This window comes from Trichoderma breve, chromosome 4 (assembly GCF_028502605.1).
Source record: "Trichoderma breve strain T069 chromosome 4, whole genome shotgun sequence".
NCBI classification, from domain to species: Eukaryota; Fungi; Ascomycota; class Sordariomycetes; order Hypocreales; family Hypocreaceae; genus Trichoderma; species Trichoderma breve.
In genome coordinates this window covers 3,362,148-3,386,078 of record NC_079235.1, presented here as the reverse complement: position 1 = coordinate 3,386,078, position 23,931 = coordinate 3,362,148, and the positions used below count along the sequence as shown (strand labels likewise).

The 23,931-nt window shown below is 49.8% G+C and overlaps 6 protein-coding genes across 6 annotated transcripts; 4 read left to right on the top strand and 2 right to left on the bottom strand.

The window, feature by feature from the left end:
* Positions 1-883: 883 nt before the first annotated feature.
* T069G_07269 (ketopantoate reductase panE/ApbA domain-containing protein) lies at positions 884-1,969 on the top strand (the record flags this gene model as incomplete). Its single annotated transcript, XM_056174479.1, has 1 exon — positions 884-1,969. One exon carries the CDS (start codon positions 884-886, stop codon positions 1,967-1,969), a length of 1,086 nt encoding a protein of 361 aa, XP_056028058.1.
* A 423-nt stretch (positions 1,970-2,392) lies between these two features.
* T069G_07268 (alpha/beta hydrolase family domain-containing protein) lies at positions 2,393-3,794 on the top strand (the record flags this gene model as incomplete). The annotated part of the gene is made up of 4 exons (XM_056174478.1): positions 2,393-2,584; positions 2,641-2,779; positions 2,827-2,935; positions 2,990-3,794. The coding sequence occupies 4 exons, from the start codon at positions 2,393-2,395 to the stop codon at positions 3,792-3,794; spliced, it is 1,245 nt and encodes a 414-aa protein (XP_056028057.1).
* A 4,123-nt stretch (positions 3,795-7,917) lies between these two features.
* T069G_07267 (fungal specific transcription factor domain-containing protein) lies at positions 7,918-10,338 on the bottom strand (the record flags this gene model as incomplete). The annotated part of the gene is made up of 3 exons (XM_056174477.1): positions 7,918-8,929; positions 8,986-10,214; positions 10,288-10,338. 3 exons carry the CDS (start codon positions 10,336-10,338, stop codon positions 7,918-7,920), a joined length of 2,292 nt encoding a protein of 763 aa, XP_056028056.1.
* A 684-nt stretch (positions 10,339-11,022) lies between these two features.
* On the top strand, positions 11,023-12,265 carry T069G_07266 (MOSC domain-containing protein; the record flags this gene model as incomplete). Its single annotated transcript, XM_056174476.1, has 4 exons — positions 11,023-11,037; positions 11,164-12,025; positions 12,081-12,193; positions 12,251-12,265. 4 exons carry the CDS (start codon positions 11,023-11,025, stop codon positions 12,263-12,265), a joined length of 1,005 nt encoding a protein of 334 aa, XP_056028055.1.
* An 844-nt stretch (positions 12,266-13,109) lies between these two features.
* Positions 13,110-14,657, top strand: T069G_07265 (major facilitator superfamily domain-containing protein; the record flags this gene model as incomplete). Its single annotated transcript, XM_056174475.1, has 4 exons — positions 13,110-13,304; positions 13,386-14,258; positions 14,322-14,415; positions 14,497-14,657. The coding sequence occupies 4 exons, from the start codon at positions 13,110-13,112 to the stop codon at positions 14,655-14,657; spliced, it is 1,323 nt and encodes a 440-aa protein (XP_056028054.1).
* Positions 14,658-18,387: 3,730 nt separating this feature from the next.
* On the bottom strand, positions 18,388-19,083 carry T069G_07264 (uncharacterized protein; the record flags this gene model as incomplete). The annotated part of the gene is made up of 1 exon (XM_056174474.1): positions 18,388-19,083. The coding sequence occupies one exon, from the start codon at positions 19,081-19,083 to the stop codon at positions 18,388-18,390; it is 696 nt and encodes a 231-aa protein (XP_056028053.1).
* Positions 19,084-23,931: the final 4,848 nt, after the last annotated feature.

Sequence of the window (23,931 nt, the reverse complement as noted above, 5' to 3'; positions counted from 1 at the left end):
TGTATCAAATTGGCTCATCAGCTTGCATCTTTTGATCTATCTGAACATGGAGGTTAGGGAGCCAGGAAAGCTGAGTGAAACACCAGCGATTCCAAGCATCAAGCAGGTAGGGAGTAGGGCGTGGTTTTCGGAGCGGCGTACTGATAGACATGCCATGACATGTATCTGTAAGCATGCTCCTACAACCCACTCTTTCAAAGAATGCCGACCACATACATTGTACTCGGGGCTTCTGGACTCTTTTTGGCGCATAGTGAAGCAGTTGTAAGTGAAGCAGTTGTAAGTGATGCGCGGACCTAACCTGAAATTGGCGATCTTACCGAGTCTGCATCCAAACTTGTTGATTTAGGGTCAAGCTTGAATGCTAGTTGCATGGAGCATAAGGCGTAGGGCGTGAAATGTGCGCCGTGAACGGCTCGGCGGTCATCGGTGTCTCCGCCGAGATGCGTCCGCTCCACTCCGGTTTTGATTCCGGAATGAAGTGATTCCGCGCCCTGCGCCCATTGCATTGCGCTGTGGGCTCACAAAGACACTCAACTGACTCGATGACACTGACTATGTGCCTATGGATAACTGTTCAAAAGAATCGAACCCACGATCAAAAGTAAAGTACCACGCCCTACGATGCTCTGCAATGAGTTGTAAAGGCGTCTATGTGGGGTTGATACTATATGGATCACCTTAAGATGTTACAATCCAAAGGACGCTCAAAAGATATGCTCTATTTCGTGATAACTTTGTAAGAAAGCCAAACGCGGTACATGTAATACCTGTCTCTCCGTTCAAAACAGGTGAATGTCTCATGGCACCGTACAGATCATGCTGGCTAAACACCTTCCACACGTATACATCCAAGGCCGCGATTTGGATAAGAATGCACACAATGGCACCAAAGGCTACATGTAACCAACCCAGAGTACATGTCTTGGGACTCGGTAGCATTGGCACCTTTGCAGCCCATTGCCTTGCAGGGATACCAGCCCCTCTGACGCCCTCCATCACCTTGTTACTACATCGGCCAAATCTCGTCAACGAATATATCAGGAGAGGTCGCAAAATACTGTTAGAAACGGTAGAAGGGGAAGTCGTGGACTGTGGAAATTATCATGTCGAAGTCTTGGATAATGGGGAATGGCATCGCGTTCAGACAGAGTCAGGATTAAGCTCAGCCGTTCAAGACGACATCATCGACCATCTCATTGTTTCGGTCAAGGGTGCGCAAACAGCAGCAGCGCTCAAGCCACTAAAGCACCGACTAAACGCATCCTCGCACATACTATTCCTACAAAATGGATCTGGTATGGTTGAAGCCGCCAACGAAGAAGTGTTCACCGATCCAGCCACAAGGCCAAACTATCTCACCGGCGTCATCTCGCACGGCGTCACATTGAATGCCCCTTTTGACATTACGCACACTGGATTTTCCGCTACATCGCTAGGGCCTATTCCTCGATCAAAGTCCGATTCAGAAGCAACCGCGCCGTCATACCTGCTGGAAGCCCTTCCCCTTGTCCCGAGGTTCAACGCTACGACGTACTCCACCTTGGACATTCTCCAGATCCAGTTAGAGAAGCTCGCCGTCAATGCTTTCTGCAATCCTCTCTGCGCTCTCAGTGATGCCAAAAACAAGTTTTTGTTCACTATACCTGACACTCGCCGAGCTCTGCTCATAGAAATCTCTCGAGTCATACAGGCACTTCCAGAGCTACGGGGGATACCTGGCATCTCGGAACGCTTCTCAGTTGACAAACTGGAGACAACAGTGAATGGCATCATTCGTGCAAACTCAGAGACAACTTGCTCTATGGTGGTAGATTTACGGCGGGGGCAGAAGACGGAGATCCTGTTCATCAATGGATACTGGTGTCGAAGGGGGAGGGAGGTTGGGGTACCGACACCAATCAATGATAGTCTGGTGCGGCGGATTCTGGAGAGACAGGGAGACATGGAGCTATCAAAGGGATATTAATTAATTAGAAAGACTAATGGACCATTGATTGAGGAGTTGCCCGTCATACTCTTACATGTGACGATGGAGCAAAACTAGCTGGAGAGAAGTAAAAGGGGATATCCTATAACACGATTGAGACACCGGTTTATTTCCGCAATCCAGCCCCATGACACAGTCGCGGCCCGCTAATATGGGCCTTCATCAATAAACCAAATATTTAGTCGGCATCGAGGTCGGTAAGCCGTGCCAGTCCATATAAACTTCAGCATTATTCCCGATGAAGCCGAGGCTTACTTAGGTGGTTGTACGTTGCCAAAGTCAATTAAGGCTGTTTGATTGCTGACAACCATGTTAGGGAGGACTCGTAGAGTCTTTCTTTTTAACAAAAACATTCGATTACATCTGGTTCTTCCACTTGGGCAACGAAACAATTTCTTCAGAATGGCATCGTCGTTTCGTGTAATCCAACACACCGTCAAGGGCTCCCACACGAGAGAATACATTAGAGCGACAGCCAATGGCGATGCTGACACCCCAAGGTTATCTGTGAAGCAATACATTCCGCTGGACAACCCTACGCCAAAGCCTGGTGATGTGACAATCATCGGTGCCCATGCAAACGGTTTCCCAAAGGTCAGTGTGGTTCGTGCACATGCTCAATGTAAGAATTATGCTCAATAACCTAACAGGAGTTGTATGAGCCTCTTTGGGAGGAGATATATCAACGGGCGTCTCAAGCGGGCATTCGCATCCGGTCAATCTGGATAGCGGATATGTGGAGCCAGGGTCAATCAGGTGTCCTTAATGAGAAAATCCTTGGGAATGACCGTTAGTGATCAGTATGCGATGTTGTTTCAGCTATTGACCAGCGGTAGCGAGTTGGACCGACAATGCGAGAGATTTGATGTATCTCATCAACCAAAAACAAGATGACATGCCTCATCCGATCGTTGGTATAGGCCATAGCATGGGTGGTACTCAATTGTAAGAGACATCTGGGCACCCTTCTTTCCCAATATTTACTGACATAAGAAACAGAGCACTATTGTCTCTTGGACACCCACGCTTACTGAGGTCCCTGGTTTTTATCGATCCTGTCATACAAGTCCCGAATAGCAGTATTCCCCCTGCCATGTCGTCTACTTCCCGTCAAGATATCTGGCCATCAAAGGATGCGGCCACATCAAGGTTCAAAGGAAGCAAGTTCTTCCAGTCTTGGGATCCGCGAGTTCTGGACCTTTGGATAGAGTATGGCCTCCGCCAGGCCCCCACGGAGCTCTACCCTGCCGAGCATGCCGAAGAAGACAAACGCTTCACACTTACGACTTCAAAACATCAAGAACTATTCACTTTTCTCCGACCTAGTTACCTCAAGGTCCCAGGAGAGAAGTATGTTGACAAAGACCCCATTTCAGATGAAGAATATCCCGGATACCCATTATACCGCCCCGAACCAGTTTATGTCTTTCGTCGCTTGCCAGAATTGCGTCCCAGCATTTTGTATATCTTTGGAGACAAGTCAAACATTTCACTGCCAGAACAGCGACGGGCGAAAATGGCACTGACAGGAACAGGAGTTGGAGGTAGCGGCGGTGCTGCTGCTGGTAGAGTTAAGCAAGTGACTTTTGACTGCGGTCATCTGGTGCCGATGGAGAAGGTTACCGAATGTGCAATTGCCATCACTGCGTTTCTGGGAGACGAACTCGAACGGTGGCGACGAGAGAAGGCCGAGTTCGAGCAATATTGGAACAAGAAGTCAAGAACTGAGCAGATAACAATTGACAAGGAATGGGCTCGCAAAGTAGATCCCAAAGCTATACCTGCTGGCAAGACAAAGCTTTAACGGAAAGACAAATGGCATTACGAGCAGTCACCCAAGTGATTAAGATGCCTCAACCAGCGATAGCACTAGAATAAATGTTAGATCAGTGTGTAATATACATTTCTAGTATGACCCTAACAGAATTACTAAGCGAAGTTCGATACAAACATGAACTCAGGTATAGCCTCTCAGTCCTGTTTCCCTCAGTATATGCCACCATGGCTCCGAGTTGTTTCACGGTATGTACGCCATTGCTAACACCATGATCAAATTGTTAAGAAGTATTTGTGCCTGAGTAGAGAATATGGGTAAGAGAGCAGGGCTAACAGCGGTGGACGGCATTCTCCAAATTTGTTCGCTGTTCATAAAAGATCCATTCTGTCTGCCACAAAGCCGCTTGTTCGAGTAACAACAAGGCATATAAACTTGCATTTAAATAAGATCATAATTAACCCCGCAGTCATACTGATCAAGCTCAAGAAAGGTCGTAGATCATAGCAAAGGCTCAACGAGATCATCACCACCACAGGCTTCTCTCGATCAAACTCAGAGGCCAAAGACCAGCAAAAAATGAACTTGTATGGCTTAGTTTCTGAGAAATTTTGAAGGGAAAAAAGCTCCAGTTATTTCCAATGGAGATGAGAAGCTAGGACGAGTAATCGTTGACCATAGATAACAACGCTGAGACTCCAGACCGCCAAGCAAGAACCCTCTAATACAATCTGTAGATATGGTTTACATAAGCATCATAACTACTCCGTGCGTGATTTCACATGATCGTAAACTGTATGCTTCTCTGATAGCTCGCATTCTTTTATGCTCCATACAGCCTCTATCTCATGTATCACGGCATCTCGGCAAGGTGACATCTGGGTCATTGAGATATGGAAGAGGACGATGAGTAATCCGACAGCTCTTCCCATATTGTCATCTTTCTGGGCTGTTCCTGTAAAACGGAGGCAGATGGCCGAGATCAGCTGACACATACACCGATATCTTATCTCATGGTATGAGGAAGGATACTCTGCTTTCCAGCTGTCCGTCGACAACTCACTATTCCAGAATAGGAGTTTGTAGAAAAGAGTGTAAAATCTCACTTACAGAGGCCTCCACGAAGCTATCTTAGCATCGCAGCCAAACCTTAAAACTCAAGTAAGACCCCAAAGCAGCAAGCTGTGTACAAGTCGCTTGACATCTGACAGCTGCGCTAAACAGACTTCAGGCAAATGTCCAGCACGCCGTTCTATCAGCGAACTATCCCCGAGATGGCATTTGCAGTGATCAAATCTTATCTTTGCCGAAGCGAATAGCCGCGGGTCGCTTAACTGTCGATTAGACTTCGTTCCCCGCGTGTAAGTGCCGCCACCACATAAGCTACGACGACCTCAAAATAGGTAGTAAGTCTCGAGATGTAGTGGTCTGAGTAAGCGGCTGTTCGAAACACCGAACGATACACGGTCTGATTGGCTCAGCCTTGCTCCCAGAAGATTGGAAGCAAGTCAACCGCCATCAGGTGTGTACCCAAGTTGTCAAATACTAGGCGCGGGCCCTTGTGAGCTTAATCAACGGTCCTCTTCGGTAATCCGGATGGATGACATTCAGTTGATTCACCGAACAAAGGCCTAAACCCAAATGACAGACGGGATGTCTCACCCTCTCCTCCCTCTATCTCCGCTAAGGCTGACTGGCGAGCAGCCTTTTTGCTATTTCCGGTACCAACCTGCCAGCCAGATTCTTAAGTCCACGCCTCCGCACCAGCCGGCACCAAGTCACGGGTTGGAGCGAGGATGTGACAAATCCGTGGCTGCCACATAAGGCTGTTGAACCTCCGTCCCCCTCACCCGTGATTAAGGCTGCCAGTAAGACCTAAGGCCTAAGTCCACGGTCGCGGCGATTAATCAGTACCGGCGCTAATCGGGAGTCGAAACCTGACAAATGCCTGTGCATCGGTTCACACCCCCTCCACCTCCACGGATCGCGATTGACTCTGAGGCGATCATGAGGGAGTGAGCCGAAACTTGTCAGTGATTGGTCCTTCGGGGGCCATGTGGGCAATGGAGATAGTTTGGATGGACGGGATTGTAGAGCATCAAGGTTGGACATGTTGAGTCCCAATTTACCGGAAGCCAAGTTAGACAGTTGACTCACAAGATAACCGCCAACAAGAAAGCTCGCAGCTCGTTAGTTGACGACCATCGTTTTCTCGTACTCGTAGTTTTGGGCGTTGTACCAAATACCAGAGACGCTGCCGGGCTGTACTGAATCCCGTCTTAACTGGTCAGTCATCAACAGCCCTATCAGCCATGGGCGTTGCTAGGTCCGACAAAGTCCGCGGTGCTCCAGCAAACAGCATTATGCGGGGGAAAGCCAAAAAGCCGCTGACAGAGCAAAAGCGAGGAACCCGAGCTCCATGGACTTTTTCCATTTGCCACTGCATGAGCCAATGAACACCTTCCGAGAGCGCAAACCGATCGATTTCGTCCGAACCGAAAACCCAATCCGAGCTGCAGCTCACAGGCCTGTAAACCCCGTCAAATCGTTAAATCGTCTCTATTTGCTTCCGATGTTGCCCGTACAACTGAGGAGCTCTCTGCCGGCGAAGGTGGGGCAGCCTCGGTCTTGTGATGGACAGATGGATACCCGGACACCGGAATTGCGCGAGAAATCGACCAGTCTGATCGTCCACACCCTTCACACCCCCTTCGACTTTTCTTGTTCCTGAAAGTGGACAAGGTGTAGGTGTAGAGGGGGTAGGGAGCTCTGGTTGAGCCCGGCACACCTGACCTGATCATGCAGGCACCGCGATCGGAGCGGCATTCAAGCAAAGAGCACAGACTCATCGGTGGATCGGATGCACGAAACACCACGGTCCAGAGGCGGTTTTTCATCGTGATCAAGGTACACGGGACTGGCGGCAACCCCCCAAAGTCACGCGAGCCGACTGCAGATTGCGGTTCAATGGGGCTTCTATCCGCGATTGAGGGTTATTCCGGGTAGACTTTGGGCATGTAGAAGCAGCCAGGGAATCGAAACTAAGCGTAAATAAGCATTTCTTATCGCCGCTGAGGTTGATGTTTCGACTTCTAGAGATCGCGCCCCAGCTTTTGGTCTGAGATCGAGGAGAGAAGGGAGATATGATGCCATTCATCTCGTCTTCAGATCTCATAGGCATTTTAAAAATAGATGGTCCATTGAAGGATTCGATTTCGCTCCCAAGGGCGTCAATGGCGTATCGGTAGTACAGCCAAAGGATTCTTAACAACGTAATCGATGATTCAAGAGGATGAAGGCATCCGGAGTTAGTAATCAGTCGGCACGAGGTTGCCGCAAAGCCACAGCATGGCTCTGAGTTACATAATCAGGGTCTCTGTTCTGCTTAATTTGGCTTAGTGCTATTGCCGTGTTCTCGAGGTCGTTCATCCCATCTGTAGTGGCTTATGCAAGGTATGCATAGCATGCAAGTAGGCGAAACCCTTTTGAAAACAATACTAGACATTATTCTTCACCATATCCAATCCAATAGCTCTCTTTGCTTGCTTATGGCTTTCAGGACTACTTCTTTACCACAATGCACTAATAGTAATTTCTTAGAATAAGGGACATATGCTGCTCAAATTGAACTTCATCAAGACGGCAATGGCTACACGCTGGCTGTGCGGTGAATCAAGATTACTAAATATCCAGTAATAGTCATGATGCTAGAAGACAGATACTCCCCTACATGCCCATTTCAACGTGCCATTGGCATCTTATTGGATACTGCAGACACCTGCCTGCTTCCAATCAGAGAGCATACAATTCGTCTTCTCCATGAGAGCTTTGTAATCAATGGTAAGGCTGACATAGCAGTTCGCTGAGAGTTGCCATATCTGGAAAAGCGCCCACAGTTGTTGTCTGGTGGTACTGAGTGAGATATACCTTACTGTTCAAGATCCAGGTTGAGACATCGCAACTACGAGTACACAACAATAGAGATAATCCAGTTAATTGATGTATTTCAGAGTAATGCCATATGTTATATACTAAGTTGCTTGATTTGCATTTAGGTCTTCACCTGCGGTTGATCATATTACAATTTCTCATGAGTCTGTGCATTCTATGTGTTGATCGTTTATTCATGCCCCAAGGACCTGTAGTCATATTTTTACATCACATCAAGTGCCGGCGGAGTACTATCCCATCCCCATTGCTGCTGCAGATTTGCAACTCTCTCCGTGGTTGAATACCCAGTTTCCCGCTGTATAGTCGCTAGGAGCTGGGCTAACGCTGTCCTCTGTTCGTGTGCTTCAAAGCAAAGCCCTGCTATGTACAAAGGTTGTACCATATGCATTCGAACAGGGTCATCTGGCCGTCCCAGTGATATTGCACATATTTCGTTGGCATGTCCTTCGATCTGAGCCGACAGTTGGCGATATGCATTGAGGCGTTTGGCCACAAACTCCGGATGGGACTCTGATAGCTTTTGATTCAGAGGCTTGTGGAGTAAGAGGAGAAGCTGCACAAAATGGTACAAGACAGCGGCTGTTGCGCACATGGCATTGGCGTAGAAGAGCTCCTGGAACGCACTTTGGAATTCCGACCTCGGCGGCATAGTGTCTGAAGGCGTAGGGATATTGTTGTATCGTTGTGCTATCCTCGCACAAGGCTCAAAGGTGTCTGGTAATGCAGCACACCAGTTGTCAAGATGTTGAGAGATGTCATCCCAACTGTGAATTTTATGGGGTGGGCTTCCACTTGTCTTGCCAGCATCTAGAGGGCTGCTGTCTGCAATTTTGTTGCCGCTTTTTTCATCAGCCACAAACGCAAGTGTCTTCAGAATGACCCATATCAAGCTTCTGCAGGCCACCGTCTCCGTCATTTGCAATTGGTGGCCTGAGGTTTCATCGCCGCAAAGTGAAACTGGTAGGTGAATACCATTGACGACAACCATTGGTAGACCCGCAGCTTTCCATAATTCGAGGTTCTCTATATCAATGCGTGGCGGGACCTCTCCGGTGTAGGATGTGACCCAATCGATACAGACAATGTTCCAAAAAGACGCTTGCCAAGCTCTTCGGGTACTTAGACCGTAGGCTCCGCTGCGGGGATTATGTTCGGTGTTTTCGAAGATTTGCTTCAAGTTAAATGTAAGCAGATATTGAGCACCAGACATATGCCTAATTCAAGACGTGATTAGCTAGTTAGTTTTCGATGGTAAAATCAGACACTATACCTAGAGACTTCTGCAAATCGATTATCGAGTGATTCGTAGAGAAGAAACACGGATATTGCCGCCAAAAGATCGTCCACAACATTATGAGAATCCTGAATACTCCCAGTCCGGCGCCTCTTAAATGATGGTGACACTGCTGAATGAAGGTTCAATGTCAGATCCATTGATGATGGTGTGCTTCCAGGTGATGAAGCAGGGCTGCCGTCACGTAGTGTTTGCAACAATCTCATCATATGGCCGATGGCCTTGTCATAGAAACTTGCGGCTTTGTAAAACCAGTCGATGTGAGCCACTTCTGAGTACTGCTCCAGCATCGACCGACCAGGCGTCTGATGATTCGTCGAGTACGTCTCCCGTTTCGTCTTCCCGAATTGCTTTGCGGCGATGGCAGCTAAGGCGTTTTGTAAAAGAGGACTTCGTATTGCCTTGATGGGGACAATATGTCCAAAGAATCGCTCAATATCAAACACATCCAAGCACGGGCTAATTCGTTCAGCAAAATATCGGATCAGATATGCGGTCTCGTGGTCAGCCTCGGTCGAAGAATCTGGAATTGGAGACGAGAGGTCGGTCCCTGGCCTTTCTGATCTTTCAGATCTTTCTGTGTCCACTTCATATCCAGGTTGTCCATATCCTTCCAAATTGACGTCATTAAGCCAGGAGAGAGATGGTCCTTGCGGGCCGTTGGCATCATTTATCAAGGAGAGGGAGGGTATGAATCCGCAGCAGTTGTTTCCATCCGCAAAGTAAACCTGGGGATCAATATCGAAAAACCTGGAGTCAAAGTCTGAGTCTGAGATGCTCTCAGTCGTGATAAAGGACGTGTCTTGAATATCTTGGCTGATAGAAAAGCTGCCTTGGCCAGCCCTATCCAGGCTAGAGCTAGATCCCTGCAGAGCATCATTTTGAGACGTAAGCTGAATTTCGGGCGGGATTGGAGTTGGGGTTGTTGCCTGAGTTTGAGCAACGTCACTGCTTCCGGAGGCTGTCGTGGGTAACAAGATTGAATCAAGCGAGCCTGAATATGGTGAAGCAATGGAAGGCGCCTCAGTCACAGGACGTGAGTCTACGGATTTGATAAGGCCACTGTCCTGTGGACTGGCACCAGCCGAGGAGAACTTCTTTCGGAGGTTCTGGCTCTCGTCAAGGAACCTGCGTAGATGGTTGTAGCCCGGACATGAGCGAGATGCCTTTTCGCAGCGCGCACAGCCCGGCAAGCGCTTGTCGCACTGGGAATACGTGAGTCAACCGCACAATCCGAACAGAGATGGCAGCTCGCCATAGACAAGACACGGTACATACCTTGACCCGCCGCTTCCTGCAGAGCGTACACGGCACGGTGGAAACCTCCATTGCGTCGGATCAATCAAGCACCACGGGCCAGACTCAGGATGCTCGCTCCCTTGATCCTAATACAGAACGAGTGTGGTTACGAGTGAGTGATGAAAGAATCCCTGGGCCGAGTCACCGAGCGCCCCGCGTGAGTGGCTCAATGGGCTGATGAGAGTTCAAGTCCAGTATTGGGTTTGGTTTATCGAGCTTGGCTGGTCGAGTTGGAAGGTGAGCGGAATGCCGACAGTGCCCATGTTGGGACTAGCGGACTTCGCTGAGGCTATCCCATACACGGCAAAGCGTGCTATCACGGCGACAGGGGGTCGATGATTGTGAGCACACAGTTGGTCATCCATCCTGAACAACTCCCATCAATTGAATTCCAGCACCTTGTGGCGGCTGCTGCTGCATGTACAGTACTCATGACCCGCTAGAGCTTTGGCTTGCGCTTTTCCCACTCATTCCTCCCAGCTGCATCTCATCATCTCGCTCCGTGCACTCTTTTTTTGATCCACGAGAAGCGCTATTGACGGACGCGGTGGACGGATAGCTTCACAAGTTCACAACAGAGCAGCGCGTGGTGACGGTCAGACACCAGTTTGCGCTATCCAAAATAGTGGTGATGAGGCCGAGCGCCGAGCGAATGCTGAGCGCAGAACAACATATAGATGCGGCAACTGTAACCGACCGCAATTAGGCAGCAAGATGAAAATCCAAAGGGTACCGAACCCGTTCCATCACTGTCTCATCTCAAGACTTACGGCCCAGGGCTTGGCGATCTCTGTCTTGCCTTTGGTCCGAGGTCCTATAAGCCACATGGCGCTTGCTAACAACACAAATTTTTAGCTGTTCATCTATCCTGTCAAATCACTCCTGCCAATTGAGGTGTCAATTGCAGAAATCACGAGTGAGGGCTTTCGCTTTGACCGGCAGTATATCCTTGTCAGAGATCCCAAGAGCCACCCCACGATACGACCTCATCTGGCCGAGCACCTTACCGTCAAACGGGTGTATAAATTGGCACTCTTCCAGCCTTCAATCAATGATGATTGGTCGGAGCTAACTATCAAGCACACGGTGGCCCAGCCGGAGTCTTCAATTACTATTCCTCTCACACCATCGCCGCTGTCATGTCTAGACGCGCCGTCGTACCAAGTGAGCGTCTTCGGAACCGAAGCTTCGGCCGTTGATATGGGAGACGGCCCGGCCGAGTTCTTTAGCAAGCATCTCGACATACCTACAAGATTATTGTTCATCTCCGGATCGGGTAGCCGCGAGATCCCAGGAGCTGCATACATCCCTAAACACCGGCTGCCATTAACAATCAAGGCTGCCGGTGAACATTTCCAGCCACAACGAATCCGATTTGCGGACGCTGCTCCGTTCCTGGTGACATCAACGGCATCTGAAGAGGACGTCAGAATCCGGCTACCGCCAGATAATCAGCAAGAAGATGTCTTGCTCCGCTTCCGTACTAATATCCACGTCGATGTGGGATCTGTTGCGGCGTGGGACGAAGATCACTGGAGAGAGCTCACTGTATTTGCAGAAGACGGGACTACGCCAAAAGCAGTTGTCCGCTGTGTCTTCAAGACCCCTCGCTGTCTGAGTATCAACGCCAACATACAGACAGGGGGTGGATCTCCGAGGAGCACACAAGTCTACGGCTTAATAGCTAGAGATAGACGCGTAAACAAGGCGTACCCTAGTAAGGCTTCTCTCTAATCTCTTCATGTTCATGATGGGCTAACACGTCTGCCCAGTGAAACCAGTCTTTGGACAGTGGTCGTTTGCAGGTCCCAACGGGGCCTTGCTTCGAGTAGGCGACGAAGTTAAAGTTACGGAGAGAGGGGCAAACGACAATTTGAGTGAGAATGTAAGTCAATATTCAACGACAATGTGAACTCAGACCCAAGGCTAACGATATATCAAGCTTGTTTCGGCTTAATTCTCAGCCAAGATAATGAACGGTATTTCGATATGTACAAATTGAAGGACACGGTAATATCCTGAATCATATAAGTTGGCATGCGCCTACATAAACACATATCCTTCAGATATTCAGCACGGCGTATTATTTCCCGTACATAAAAGGTACATGTATTCTATCTCAGAACAAATACGCGAGTGCACGGATTGCAGCCGTGTCACGATGACATAATGAAGAACAGAGGGGGGTTATATCAGGTATCTAGCAAAGCGGAGGCTCATTTCTCAATGATACCCTCAGATAGGCTATTCATCAATCGGCTATCAATATCAAAAGATGTGAATTTGCATCCTCTTGGCAATTCTCTTTCTCCGAGGCCGCGCCGTAAGAGTTGTCAGAGTGGGCAAGACATGATGTCTTGATATATGTGTTGTACTAGTCCCAGATAGGAAAGCCTCAGCGAGCCGCCCGGAGATGCAATGGAAGCTGTGGATACATCCGCCAGACCGTCACGATAGTCAAGTTAGACGAGAAGCGAAAACGAATGCGGTCATGATTTTGATTCTTCGTTTAGATGGATCGGAACCAGCTCGGCAGTAAAACCCTGATCGGCACAGATGCTATCCGGGGCGATCTTATGAGCTGATACTAGTTTTTCTAAGCGCAAGGGACGACGTAATGATACACATACAACATATATGTTAGTATGCAGGGCGTGAAAGGGATAGTACATATATATATATGCAATATCAAGGGCATTATTGTTTATTATTTAATCCTCGTAGTTTGATCACATCCTAATTACAAGCCCTCAAAGCACTCTTTTGGTCTTTGACATTTGTTCCCCCTTTCGAAAATCACGATGACGGTTGTACAAAATTTTGCCAGCGACGACGAGACGGTAGATCAAGTCGGAACCCCTATTTCCGAAGAAACGATTGAAAACACCGGTGTACAAGAACAACCACTACGAGGTGACGAGCACGATGGCGGATACGGCTGGGTATGCGTTGTGTGCCAATTGATGATTACAGCAAGCACATGGGGAGTCAACGGTGTAAGTCCATATTAATAACTTCAAGAACCTGGTATCTCGCCAAATCGTCAGAAAAGAATCTAATAAACCCCTTTACGACAGGCTTTTGGTGTATATCTCACTCACTACATCTCGACAAACGCCTTTCCCGGGACATCGGAAATCGCCTACTCCTTCATCGGCGGTCTATCCCAGTCTCAGATCCTCCTCATCGCCCCCCTCGTCACACACGCCACCAGAAGGTTTGGAACCAAGCCTCCGCTACTTATGGGTGCCATCATGGAGGCAGGTGCTTTGATTGGAGCAAGCTTCGCTACGCAGTCATGGCACCTCTTTCTATCTCAGGGGTTGCTGTTTGGTTGGGGCTGTTCATTCTTGTATATCGGCACCATTGGCATTATTCCTCAGTGGTTTCACCGGAGAAAGGGCATTGCAAACGGAATTGCAGCTGCAGGAAGCGGTATTGGAGGTCTCATCTACAGCTTGTCCACGGAAGCCATGATTTCCAACATTAGCGTTGCCTGGGCATTTCGCATCACAGCCATCTGCACCGCTGCAGTCAACGTCATTTGCATCATCCTGATCAAGGACAGGAATAAGCACATTCAGCCTAACCAACGAGCGTTTGATTTTGCCCTCTTCAAACGGTCCGAGCTTCTCCTTATTTCGACGTGGATGTTCCTCAGCATTATTGGATACACATGCGTTTTGTTCTCGCTTCCAGACAATGCTGTTCGAATTGGCCTCACTGCTCATCAAGGTTCGATCCTGGGAGCGTTGGCTAACCTTGGAATGGCCATTGGCAGACCCATCGTGGGCTACTTTAGTGACCGCGTGGGAAGATTGAACATGGTGATAGGGGCAACCACCTTGGGAGGAATATGGTGCTTATGCCTCTGGACATCTGGTACATCGTATTCGATCCTGCTTGCGTTTTCCATTCTTGGAGGAACAACGATTGGCACATGTTGGGCTGTAAGTACTTGGCATATTTCTTTCTGCAGCATACTGAATCCATACTAACACAAAACCTCACAGATGGTTGGACCTATGCTAGCTGATGCATTTGGAATGAAGCTTCTCCCTTCTGCACTATCAATAGTGTGGACAATTTCAGCCGTCCCATCAGCCTGTATGTCATCTTTCAATTCACCCCTAGGATTCACTTTAGTATCCAGCTTGTCTAATAACTCCGGTACTGACATTTCTTTAGTTGCCGAGGCCATGGCCCTAGGACTTCGACGATCGCATTCCCCAGTCTACCTGGATGTCCAGATCTTCGCTGGCTGCATGTTTATTGGGGCAGCGCTATTTTTGCTACCGATGAGATTCAAAAAGAGGATCGAAAGCGTGATGGCATCCGAGAAGTCATAAGACAACGACGACTTATACACAACCACTGCTAAGACGGAAGATCGATTCAGAATTGGCCGTCTGCAACGCTACCGGAAGAAAATACACGATATAGACTAATACGACAGAAGACGAAAAGATATAGAGACATATAAAATGGAAAAGGGGGAGGAATCGAACCAAAGATCTCGGTAAATTTTAGATACACGCATTATTACTAGACATTTAATCAGAGGAGAAAAGGAAGCAGTTATAGAGGCGTCAAACTTAGCGATGGTCATGTTTAATATAGATGTATATAAAACACTACAAACCATCGGGTTAACCTGAGCATGTAATCAACTTACTATTTAGTATGTGTTGAGCTTTCTTTTCAAGTTCAATATTTGCATACATCGAGTTATGCAGAAAAAGAATCCGCCAGCCCACAAGATGTGGCTTGACGTGCTTAAAGCAGCACCGACATGTGGCGCACTGGCGGATCTGGCAGGTGAAGCCCCGCCTCATGTCAAACATGCTCGTTGCCGCACAAAGTCCACGGGCAACATCCGCGCGGGGTCCGCAGCGGAACCCAGATAATCTGATGGCCGATGGCCGGACTCCGCTTCACGTCTTACAGCTTGGGGAGAGCTCATGAAACGAGGATCTCCATGGCCACCTCTCCCAAGGAACGGGTGTGTACCGTAGCTGGATAAAATGGATAGAGAGAGAAAGAGACGCGGCTGGGGAAGAACGCCTTGGTGCTTATTCCCATCTAAGCTTTCAAAACGCCTCGTAGGGCTCTTTGCTTGGCCTAAATTCCCAAGCGGCGGATTTGCAGCTAAAGATGAAGCACAACTAAGATATTACTCGGGGCGCCGCCAAAAGCTCACTTCAGCACGGCACGATTTAGCCAATAGCAGCGCCTAAATGGCCCTTTTTGAAGGCGAAGGCAAAAACACCAACATTGGTTCAGTAAGCGCGAAAATAAGGATGGACGTTGTCCGAGGAGGACCAAATTGCCTCGGAGCGGGCGCTTAAGTCGTTGACCTTTTTAAACTTTCGAGCTCTTCCTAGGTATTATTGCCAAAACGAGCGAGGTTCGCAGCCTTATCTTGACGGCCAACTTATCTTTACAAATGCTCTATTTACTTTCTCCCTCCTCGGCGAAGTGCGCCGCCGCCATTCCGCTATTTTTGCTTCCCTTGTCAGCTCAGCTCTTATTCTGCGGAGAGAGATAGAGCGGAGGGGGGGAGGTGTCGCAGAAAAAAGAGCCGCGTGAGGGCGGGAACTGGCGTCAGGCGAGCCGAGATTTGATAATGAGTGTGCGCGGAATTGCTTACATACCTGGTACGATGGGCATGTAGGTACGATAAAGACCCAGATGCAAATGCGGAGTAATCGTACCATTTTTGCACATCTTAAGATGGACAGATTTATGGCGACACCACATGCACGATATTAATCTCGGCCGAACGAGCCAAGAGCTGAAATTAATGAAAAAAAGCGGAAGTGTCAATAAAAATGCAAGGGGTTAAGTTTAACTGCCTAGAAACAGCAAAAGCTTCACGGAAATGGCAAATATCGCAACACCAGAAATGGGGGTCAGGAGGGGGGGCGTGTACACTCGTAGTTTCAATCCCGCCCAACACATGGCCTGATAAGCTGATGCGATTTTGTCGTTCGAAGTGTCCTCCAGATCCAATCTTGGCCCACCCCTTGAAATCTGCTTTGTTTCTCTCTCCTTCCAAGATGGGAGAGTTTCACGTGGGGTAGCGGCACATATTCTGTTTTTCACCTCTTTGTCGTTGTCCCTCATACGGCTTGCGTAATTACGCCGTTATGTACCCATGTCCTGTCCGATGCGTTGGTCACAGGCCGGCGCTGCGGGGGGAAGGCAAACGAAGGCAACAGAAAAGGGAAATAAAAGTGAATCTAGGGGGGTTTGATAATGGCCAGCGTGCGGCAGGCTTACAAAACAACGGGAAGATTTTCACGTTAGGCGGGATTACGGCTCTGATTTGTTATTCACTCCAGCTAGTCATGGCCGGAAACAAAATGCCAAGGTTTTTCGGTCAAGCAAGGGAAAGAAAAAGCACAAGCCCAAGCTTTTTCGGGGCCCAGAAGGGAGAGGCAAACAGGCAAACAAAGGTGAACGGGCGGGCTTTAGAAAGCACCCATTCGGCATGTACCGTGGCTCGGATCTCATAAGCATCACGGCAAGCAAGACACACTCACACACCGTCACTCCGGCTTCTGTCTACCTACCGAGTAGTTTCCCCCTCCTTTTTTGTGTTGGTTTTTGCGTTGCGATTGGGCCGTTATGCCTAACATTCAAACTCCCGCTGACGAATCATCCGCCGCCAGCAGTCTCCCGTTATGATTTTGTTGGCACAAGACAAAAAAGCTGCTGCCTTTTCACCCGCCAATTTTAAGCAAGGGGGGGTGTGTTGGTGGTGGGGAAAAAGAGCAAAAAGCAAAGATCTGGATTGTCGGCAATGCATCTCGTAAGGGCTTCATGTCTCTCCTCATCTTGCATGCTCGCCAGCTCATACGTTTTTTTTTTTTGTTTTTTTTTTTTTCCTTTTTTTCCTCTTTCGCTTGTTTTTTTAACCATTCATCACACACCCCTAGACCCGTAGAAAAAGAAAAGCAAAGCGGATATCCGCAAAGTCGCCGTTTTACAAAGCAAGCAGGCTAAGCTAACTCGCTGCAAGCAAAAAATTTTCCTTTTCTCCTGCTCTTTGTCGTCGTCGGGACTTGAGTCGTGTCCGCTGGCAGCTTTCTCCATTGATTTGTCCACGGGACCCAGGCAAGGGACCGAGCGCCCGAAGCATTAGAGTACCTATGGTAATAGATCCATTATAGCTTTTTTTTTCACGCTTGTTTTTTTTTCCATCGAGTTTTTCATCCATGGATCGTTGCTTTTTTTTTTTCCTTTTCGCTGGGTCGGGCGGATATTGCGGGCCTGCCTGCACTCAATTCTGTTTAGCTCTATTTCGTAGGTAGTTTTTCTTTCCGTTGGATTCTGGCATTGGATTTGAATTATTAAGGCTGGCGGTAAGCAAAAGCAAGAAGCTGGGCCGGCATTGTCAAGTTAGCGCGCAAATGTACGTACCGTAACTCCTCGGGCCATCTGACCTGGGATTTGAAATGCATCTCCGGTACGTATTCAGCCTGGGCTGCTGCTTATCGGCTGCCACTCCCACCGATGCCGCTTCGTCCGAGCGGCGTCCTGTTAGTGCCGCTCGGCCCATCCGCCATTGCCGCGGGCTTTCGGACATCCTGTCAAATGTCAATCAAATCAGGGTTCAAGTCAAGTTCGGTTCGAATTTTGAGTCACAAGATTGCAGAGTAGGAGACAATGTAGATGAGTTTGTAACAGTTTTTTGTATTCTGTAATTGGGAAATCGCTATTCGATTTGTTCCCATTGCTACTAACTCGTGGTCCACTCAACCAAGGGAAGACCTGTTCCAGGGAGCGGCCCACCAATGTGTATCCATGCACCTAATCATTCCTCCTCATGAAAAAAAGAAACGCATTGCCATGACATTGTATGAAATAAGACGTTGAGCTGTGATCTCTAATGGTGTATAGTGGTAATAGAACAAATGAAAGTATAAGTGAAGAAACGCCGGTGTGCCTTTTTATATTCCCTCTTGGGGTATCATGATGAAGAAATCAGAACGCCTTGCCAAAGCCATGCCATCGCTAATGCTAAAGAATCAAATCATATAGTAGTGTACAAGAAGAAGGATCGGTTGGTGTCGATCAGTAGACTGAGATTGCCGACACCAGGCCCGCGGGTGTTCGCTGGCCCAGGTAGAAATCCTCTTCTGTGTAATATGATGATTCTTCGCTCTCTTCCTTGGCGGGGAGAGGCAGCTCGGCATCGGCTGGTGATGGGGGCATAGCCTCGTCATCTGAAGACTCGGAGTCGTGGTCGATCAGCTCCGGAGGGGAGTTTGAGTGTGAAGGAGTGCGGACGAGCTCGAGCTGAGCGTAGTCCTCCTCGAGATCGTCGTCACCCATGATCTCGTCCTCGACAACCTTGACTGTGGTGGTGGTTGTGGGGATGATGGTGGTTCGGGTGTTGGTCATCTCCATCTCGTCGTAGTCGGACTCATCGTCAGAATCGGAAGAGGAGTCGGAGTCGTACTCTTCGTCGACGGCCTCCTCCTCGATTCGGTCGGCCCACTGGATGTGTCGGCTGCTGTTGGATCCGGAGGTCTTGGTGTTGCGGACAGACTGGTTGAACCACCGCTCCTGCTCCCGCTCGGCCTCGGCAAGCTCAAGCATCAGAGAGTCGAGGAGGTTGGCGTGTCCGACCAGGAGACGGAGATCGTGATCGGGTTGAGCAGCCTCGCGAGAGAGCTTTGCTCGGGCCTTGTGGGCCAGGTAGTAGGTCTGAGTGATAGACATGCTCTTCTTGGTAGCTTGTCGGAGGAGTGATGCTGAGGCAGACATTTTGTTGTGTGGTGGGGAGGAAGATGGATATATAGTGCAGGTGTGACTCAAGGCAGCCAGATATGGTTGCAGGGATGGTTGAGATGCCTAGTGGACTAGTATACTGCTGTTGTGTATCAATGCGAGCACTGGATGGATGTTGAGATATTGTTTGTTGTTCGAGTGTCTGATATATGTTTCTTGTTGTTGTAATGCTCGCTTGATTGTTGTGCTGAATGATATCGAGGCTCAAGGTCGGGGGAGTCGGCATTCTTTTAACTCGGAGCCTCCCAACCGGGTCCCAGCAAAAATCCATTCGGCATCGAGGTACGTACTCGGCACGCCCTTGTAGCCCGGTAAAAGCGGACTTTGGGACGCGGGCCCGAAAAGAGGCACGATGAATGCGAGGGGGGAGGGGTGAGACAGTCATGATCATTCAGCAGAAAAAATCACAGGCGTGGATGCAAGGGGGAGGGGGGTGAGCAACGCCATGGGTTTTGGCGCTGACTAAATCCGAAAGCCCAGCGTCTCCGGTACGGACGTAGCAGCGAGTCAATCATCCGCGAACAGTACCCGACGCCTGGCTGCGCCTGCGCCCCGCGCCCAAGTACCTCGCGTCCCAGAGTACACGGCCGCCCGAGGCTTTGGTGCGAGCAAACCATGGCGTACGCCACGGACGGCTTCGGCATTTTGCGTGACTCCTTCGCAGCGTCGTTGCTTTGCAATGGGATTACGGCGCCAGTCCGCATTAGGCATTCGCACTCGCATAGCCGATTAGTCACAGCCCGTCAGAAAATTTTCCCTCCAGTTCCAAATTGCTTGCTGAGCAGTAGAGACGCCAGCCAGTTTAGCTGGAAGCTTCCGCTTCCCTTTCGCTACGGGCTTAACGACGGCACCCCTCGCCATTACTGATCACGATTGGCTCGACAGCGTGCACGACACCGCTGATTCGCCCGTGAGCACCAGCCGACGCTGTGGATTATGAATCACAGGCTGCCCCACACCTGGCACTTCCCTTCTCCCTGCCCTCAAGCTCAACTGGAAGGGCCGCTGATTAACAAGCCCTGACCTACAATGTCCGACACTGCACCGTTGTCCGAGGCCTAATTGCTCCGTTTGTCTATTTCTCAGCACCGCTGTCATTGCGTAGTAATGCTCGTCGATTCGGCACAGTCATCAACAGATCAGACTTTGCGCTAACGTGGAATCAAATCAAAGAATGCTGCGTCCACTCCCCTTGCCAATTGCTTTTGATACCGTTATGCTTGCCGATTCCTTAGTAACTAGTGCCGCCCAACTCGTGAGCGAAGATCTCATCGCAATCGCACTCCCCCATTTGTCACCCACGCTGGGATGGTTTTGCTGTTTTAGGCAATCCAATTCGAAAGGAAGCCATCGCGACAAGGAGTGCATTGCCCATTCGAGCAATTGTCGTTGCTATCACTGTTGTTGGGGCCAGGTACGCGTACGTGCGAAGCTACGAAGCTGCAAATGGGCTGAAATTGCTGCGCATTGCGCATAATTCGCATGGCCGTGCACGAGGCTTTGCTCAGGGACACGCATTTGGCATCCGTAATTCAATCGCAATTAAACGCAGCTCAATCTCAGCCCGCCCGTGATCTGGCCTGTTGTGTCGCAGCCTGGGGGGCTTGACAGTCAGCGTGACCCCAGGTTTCACATCCTTTTGCGCACAATCTGTCCCAATGCGGTGCCCGCGGATATCCTATTCGGCAATTTCAATCTTTGCGTGTCTTCTCGCTGTTTTCTTTTCTTTTTCTCGCTCTCGCATAACAGCATTAGTGCGAATCCCTAGCACCTACTAGTAGTTATGCATCGTACGTCGTACGTCGTACGTGTATACGAATCTGCCAAGCAGGCCACGACAGCGTCTAGCACAGCCCTAAACGGTCGTTTTGGACTGACACCATATCACAGGCTATTTTTCTTTTTTTTACTCGCACACGGCCAACGTATTGCTCGCATCCGCTTTGATTAGCACAGGCGCCGCGTTGCGCTTGCGTCTCCCTGCTTCACTAGCAACAGCGACGCCGGCCGTTCATTTCTGGTGCCTAGTATGAGTACCTGGATGGGATGCCTGGACTGTAACATGGTACGGAGTAGGATAGTAATACTGAGTGCCCGCAGCCGTTCCGTTTGCCGAGCGCCGTCTCAAACAAAACTGTCGCTGCCAACCGTCAAGACAATCACAGGCGTGTATTGAGCCCGGCTGATCGGTGGTCGGGGACGGGACGTGGAGACGAGAGCGACGGACCTCCGAGACGTGTCTGTCTCATCGGCCGTAAATAACCACCAGTGTAGAACTGCCTATATCCTATGTCCTATGTCCGCAATCGTGCATAATGAGTCTTCCAATGCACCTAGGAAAATGCAAGCCATATCGCAGTCATCGCCGTGAATTGGCCCAAATCTCAGCCCGGCACCTGCCATCACCAATCAGACCCATCAATTGGAATTGGAATTGAGATTGGGGCCAGGGGTGTCGATATTCTGTTGTTTGTCCTACCCGCTGTTTGAAGCCGGCACTGTAGCCTGTAGCCTGTAGCGAGAGTAGCGAGTTAGTAGGGCTGAGTCGATTGAGACCCATTTTTGATGACTCCGACGGTCTTGGGTGGGTATTGCGGCCCTCGGCAAGGCACCACTCTCAAGTCCACAGACAACCGGGTACGTACCCAATTCAAATCCTTAATGGGAGGGGCGGCGGCACAGACCACGTCAATCAAAAGCAACTCCAAGCCCTGGGCGATCCCATCAGTCAGCACGTCAAGGCTGATGATAAGGCCCCAACATCCAAACCCACGATCTCAGGGAAAAGGGGCTTGCACGCACTTGCGACGTGGCGCAGGGATGAAGGAATGCGAATGCGCAGGTCGTTATCCTCGTACGCGGCCATCGAGCCAATGATGCGCTGCGGAATCGGGATGCGGCAAGATTTTGTGTTTTGTCCGGCACTCTTTGGTCCGCCCGTCCATTCGATGGCTGCCGATGTGGCCAATCACAGGTGCAGACGCAGACGGTGTCTGTGTTGCTGACAGAGCCCGAGGATATACGCGCATCGCCCGCGCCCGAATGCCGAGTTGGGCTTTTCGGAGATGTGGCTTTTGCTTGCTGCAAAACCCCACGCCAGCAAAACAGCGAGCGATGAGGATTGCCTACCTATCGAAAGGCTAACCCAAACTGCACAAGCTCTCCTGGCGCTCAGTTGCTGCCGCATCTGGACAAAGCTGGCAATCGTCATCAGCTCAGCCAATTCCACTGCGGAATTCCGTAGCAACGGCACAGCGCAGCCACGGCGGCTCGATTATCGTCCGCGTCGCCCAGCTCGCTTTCGTTCACGGCTTGCTTAGGATTAAGCTCGTCAGCCATTTCAAATTGACGGCTATCATAACGGCAGCCATAACGGCTACCCAAACGGCAACCATTACGACGGCTACCCTGACGGCAATCCGCCTGGTGCGTGCAAGCCATGCGTATTACCTACGACTCCAATTCTAACACATCGTACCCTGTTTTAGTACGGATTAACGATTATTTTTAGCCCACAATGTTTTCCCTTTTGTTTGATTCACTATGGACGCCGAGACATTCCCCCTCAGCCCTGCAGGCGACAACCGACACGATACGAGTTCCTCGTCAGCACAGGCTTCTTCCCCATCCAATTTCGCAGGCACAGACACTGTAAGATCTCTCTCCCTGCAATTAGTGTCATCTACAGCCGTGTTTCAGCCCAGGCACGAACCAGCGGGCGAAGGATGCCATCGCGAAACCATGGCGCTATTCCCAAAGCGGTTCCGTCGCTCCAGGGTCGATAAGACAACAACGAGCCGGGGTTTCGGGGCTTGCGAGATTGAAAGATGATTAATGCCATCTGTCAGCACAGCATTTCAAATCGCCGCATCAGGCATGGCGCCAACTTTTTAACTCTACGCCCATCAACTCCCGTCCGTCTGGGTCCGAAGAGCAAAGTTCCACCGGGGCACATGGCGCGGGAATCCACAAATCCGCGATGGATACCTCCGCTGCCATCTTTACTATGTATCTTACCTGATCATCATCAATCGCTGGGTTTGGGTTTTGAGTTTGTCGTTTGCCGCTGGGGCACAATGCTTGGCGTTTAAGCATTGCACGTGCCGCAGCGCTGTCTGTTTGACTCAAGTCAGGGCACCGTTCCCGTGACACAGACCTTGTGCTCTCAACCCCAGATTTCATGAATCGAAATTGTGGTCATCCCGCTGGTTTCCTCATCACCCCCAGTTAGGTAATCAAAACGGCAACTTCCACTGATTTTCGCTGCACCTTATCAATCATCGCGTGTACGGAGATCCTTCTTTCCTATCCGAGGTAATGCTTAATCGGCGTGCCTTTTAATCTATCGCCCAGGGTCGTTCAACAGCAATGGACGTCATAGTACATTCACTACCCAGTACGTGCGTTGCGGCACAGATTGCGGCAACAACAGTTCCGCAGCGAGGGAAGCGAGAGCGAAGAAAAAGGGTCCAGGGCGGTAGATGCCGCCTTTTGTCCGCCACAATGCCGAAGACGGCCATTGCCCTATCACCACGCACGTTTCCCAGGGGCCCCATTAAATGCCGTCATTTTTCTGCTCTTTAGCCGGGGGTCGCACTAGAACAGAAAAATATCAATGGAAGCAACAAAGAACATGCAGAGAAGACCCATCAACCGATAGCCGATGCTTCGCAGCCAATCCCAATCGCCGACGCCATGACGCCCAGCTTCGCCCGGGCGAATGGTGCTTTTCCGGACGAACAACGCACAAAACAGATCTGCCGGCTTTTTGGGGGTGCGGTTGCAGCATCTCCCCTATTTCGTCACGTCAAAGTGCAGATACGG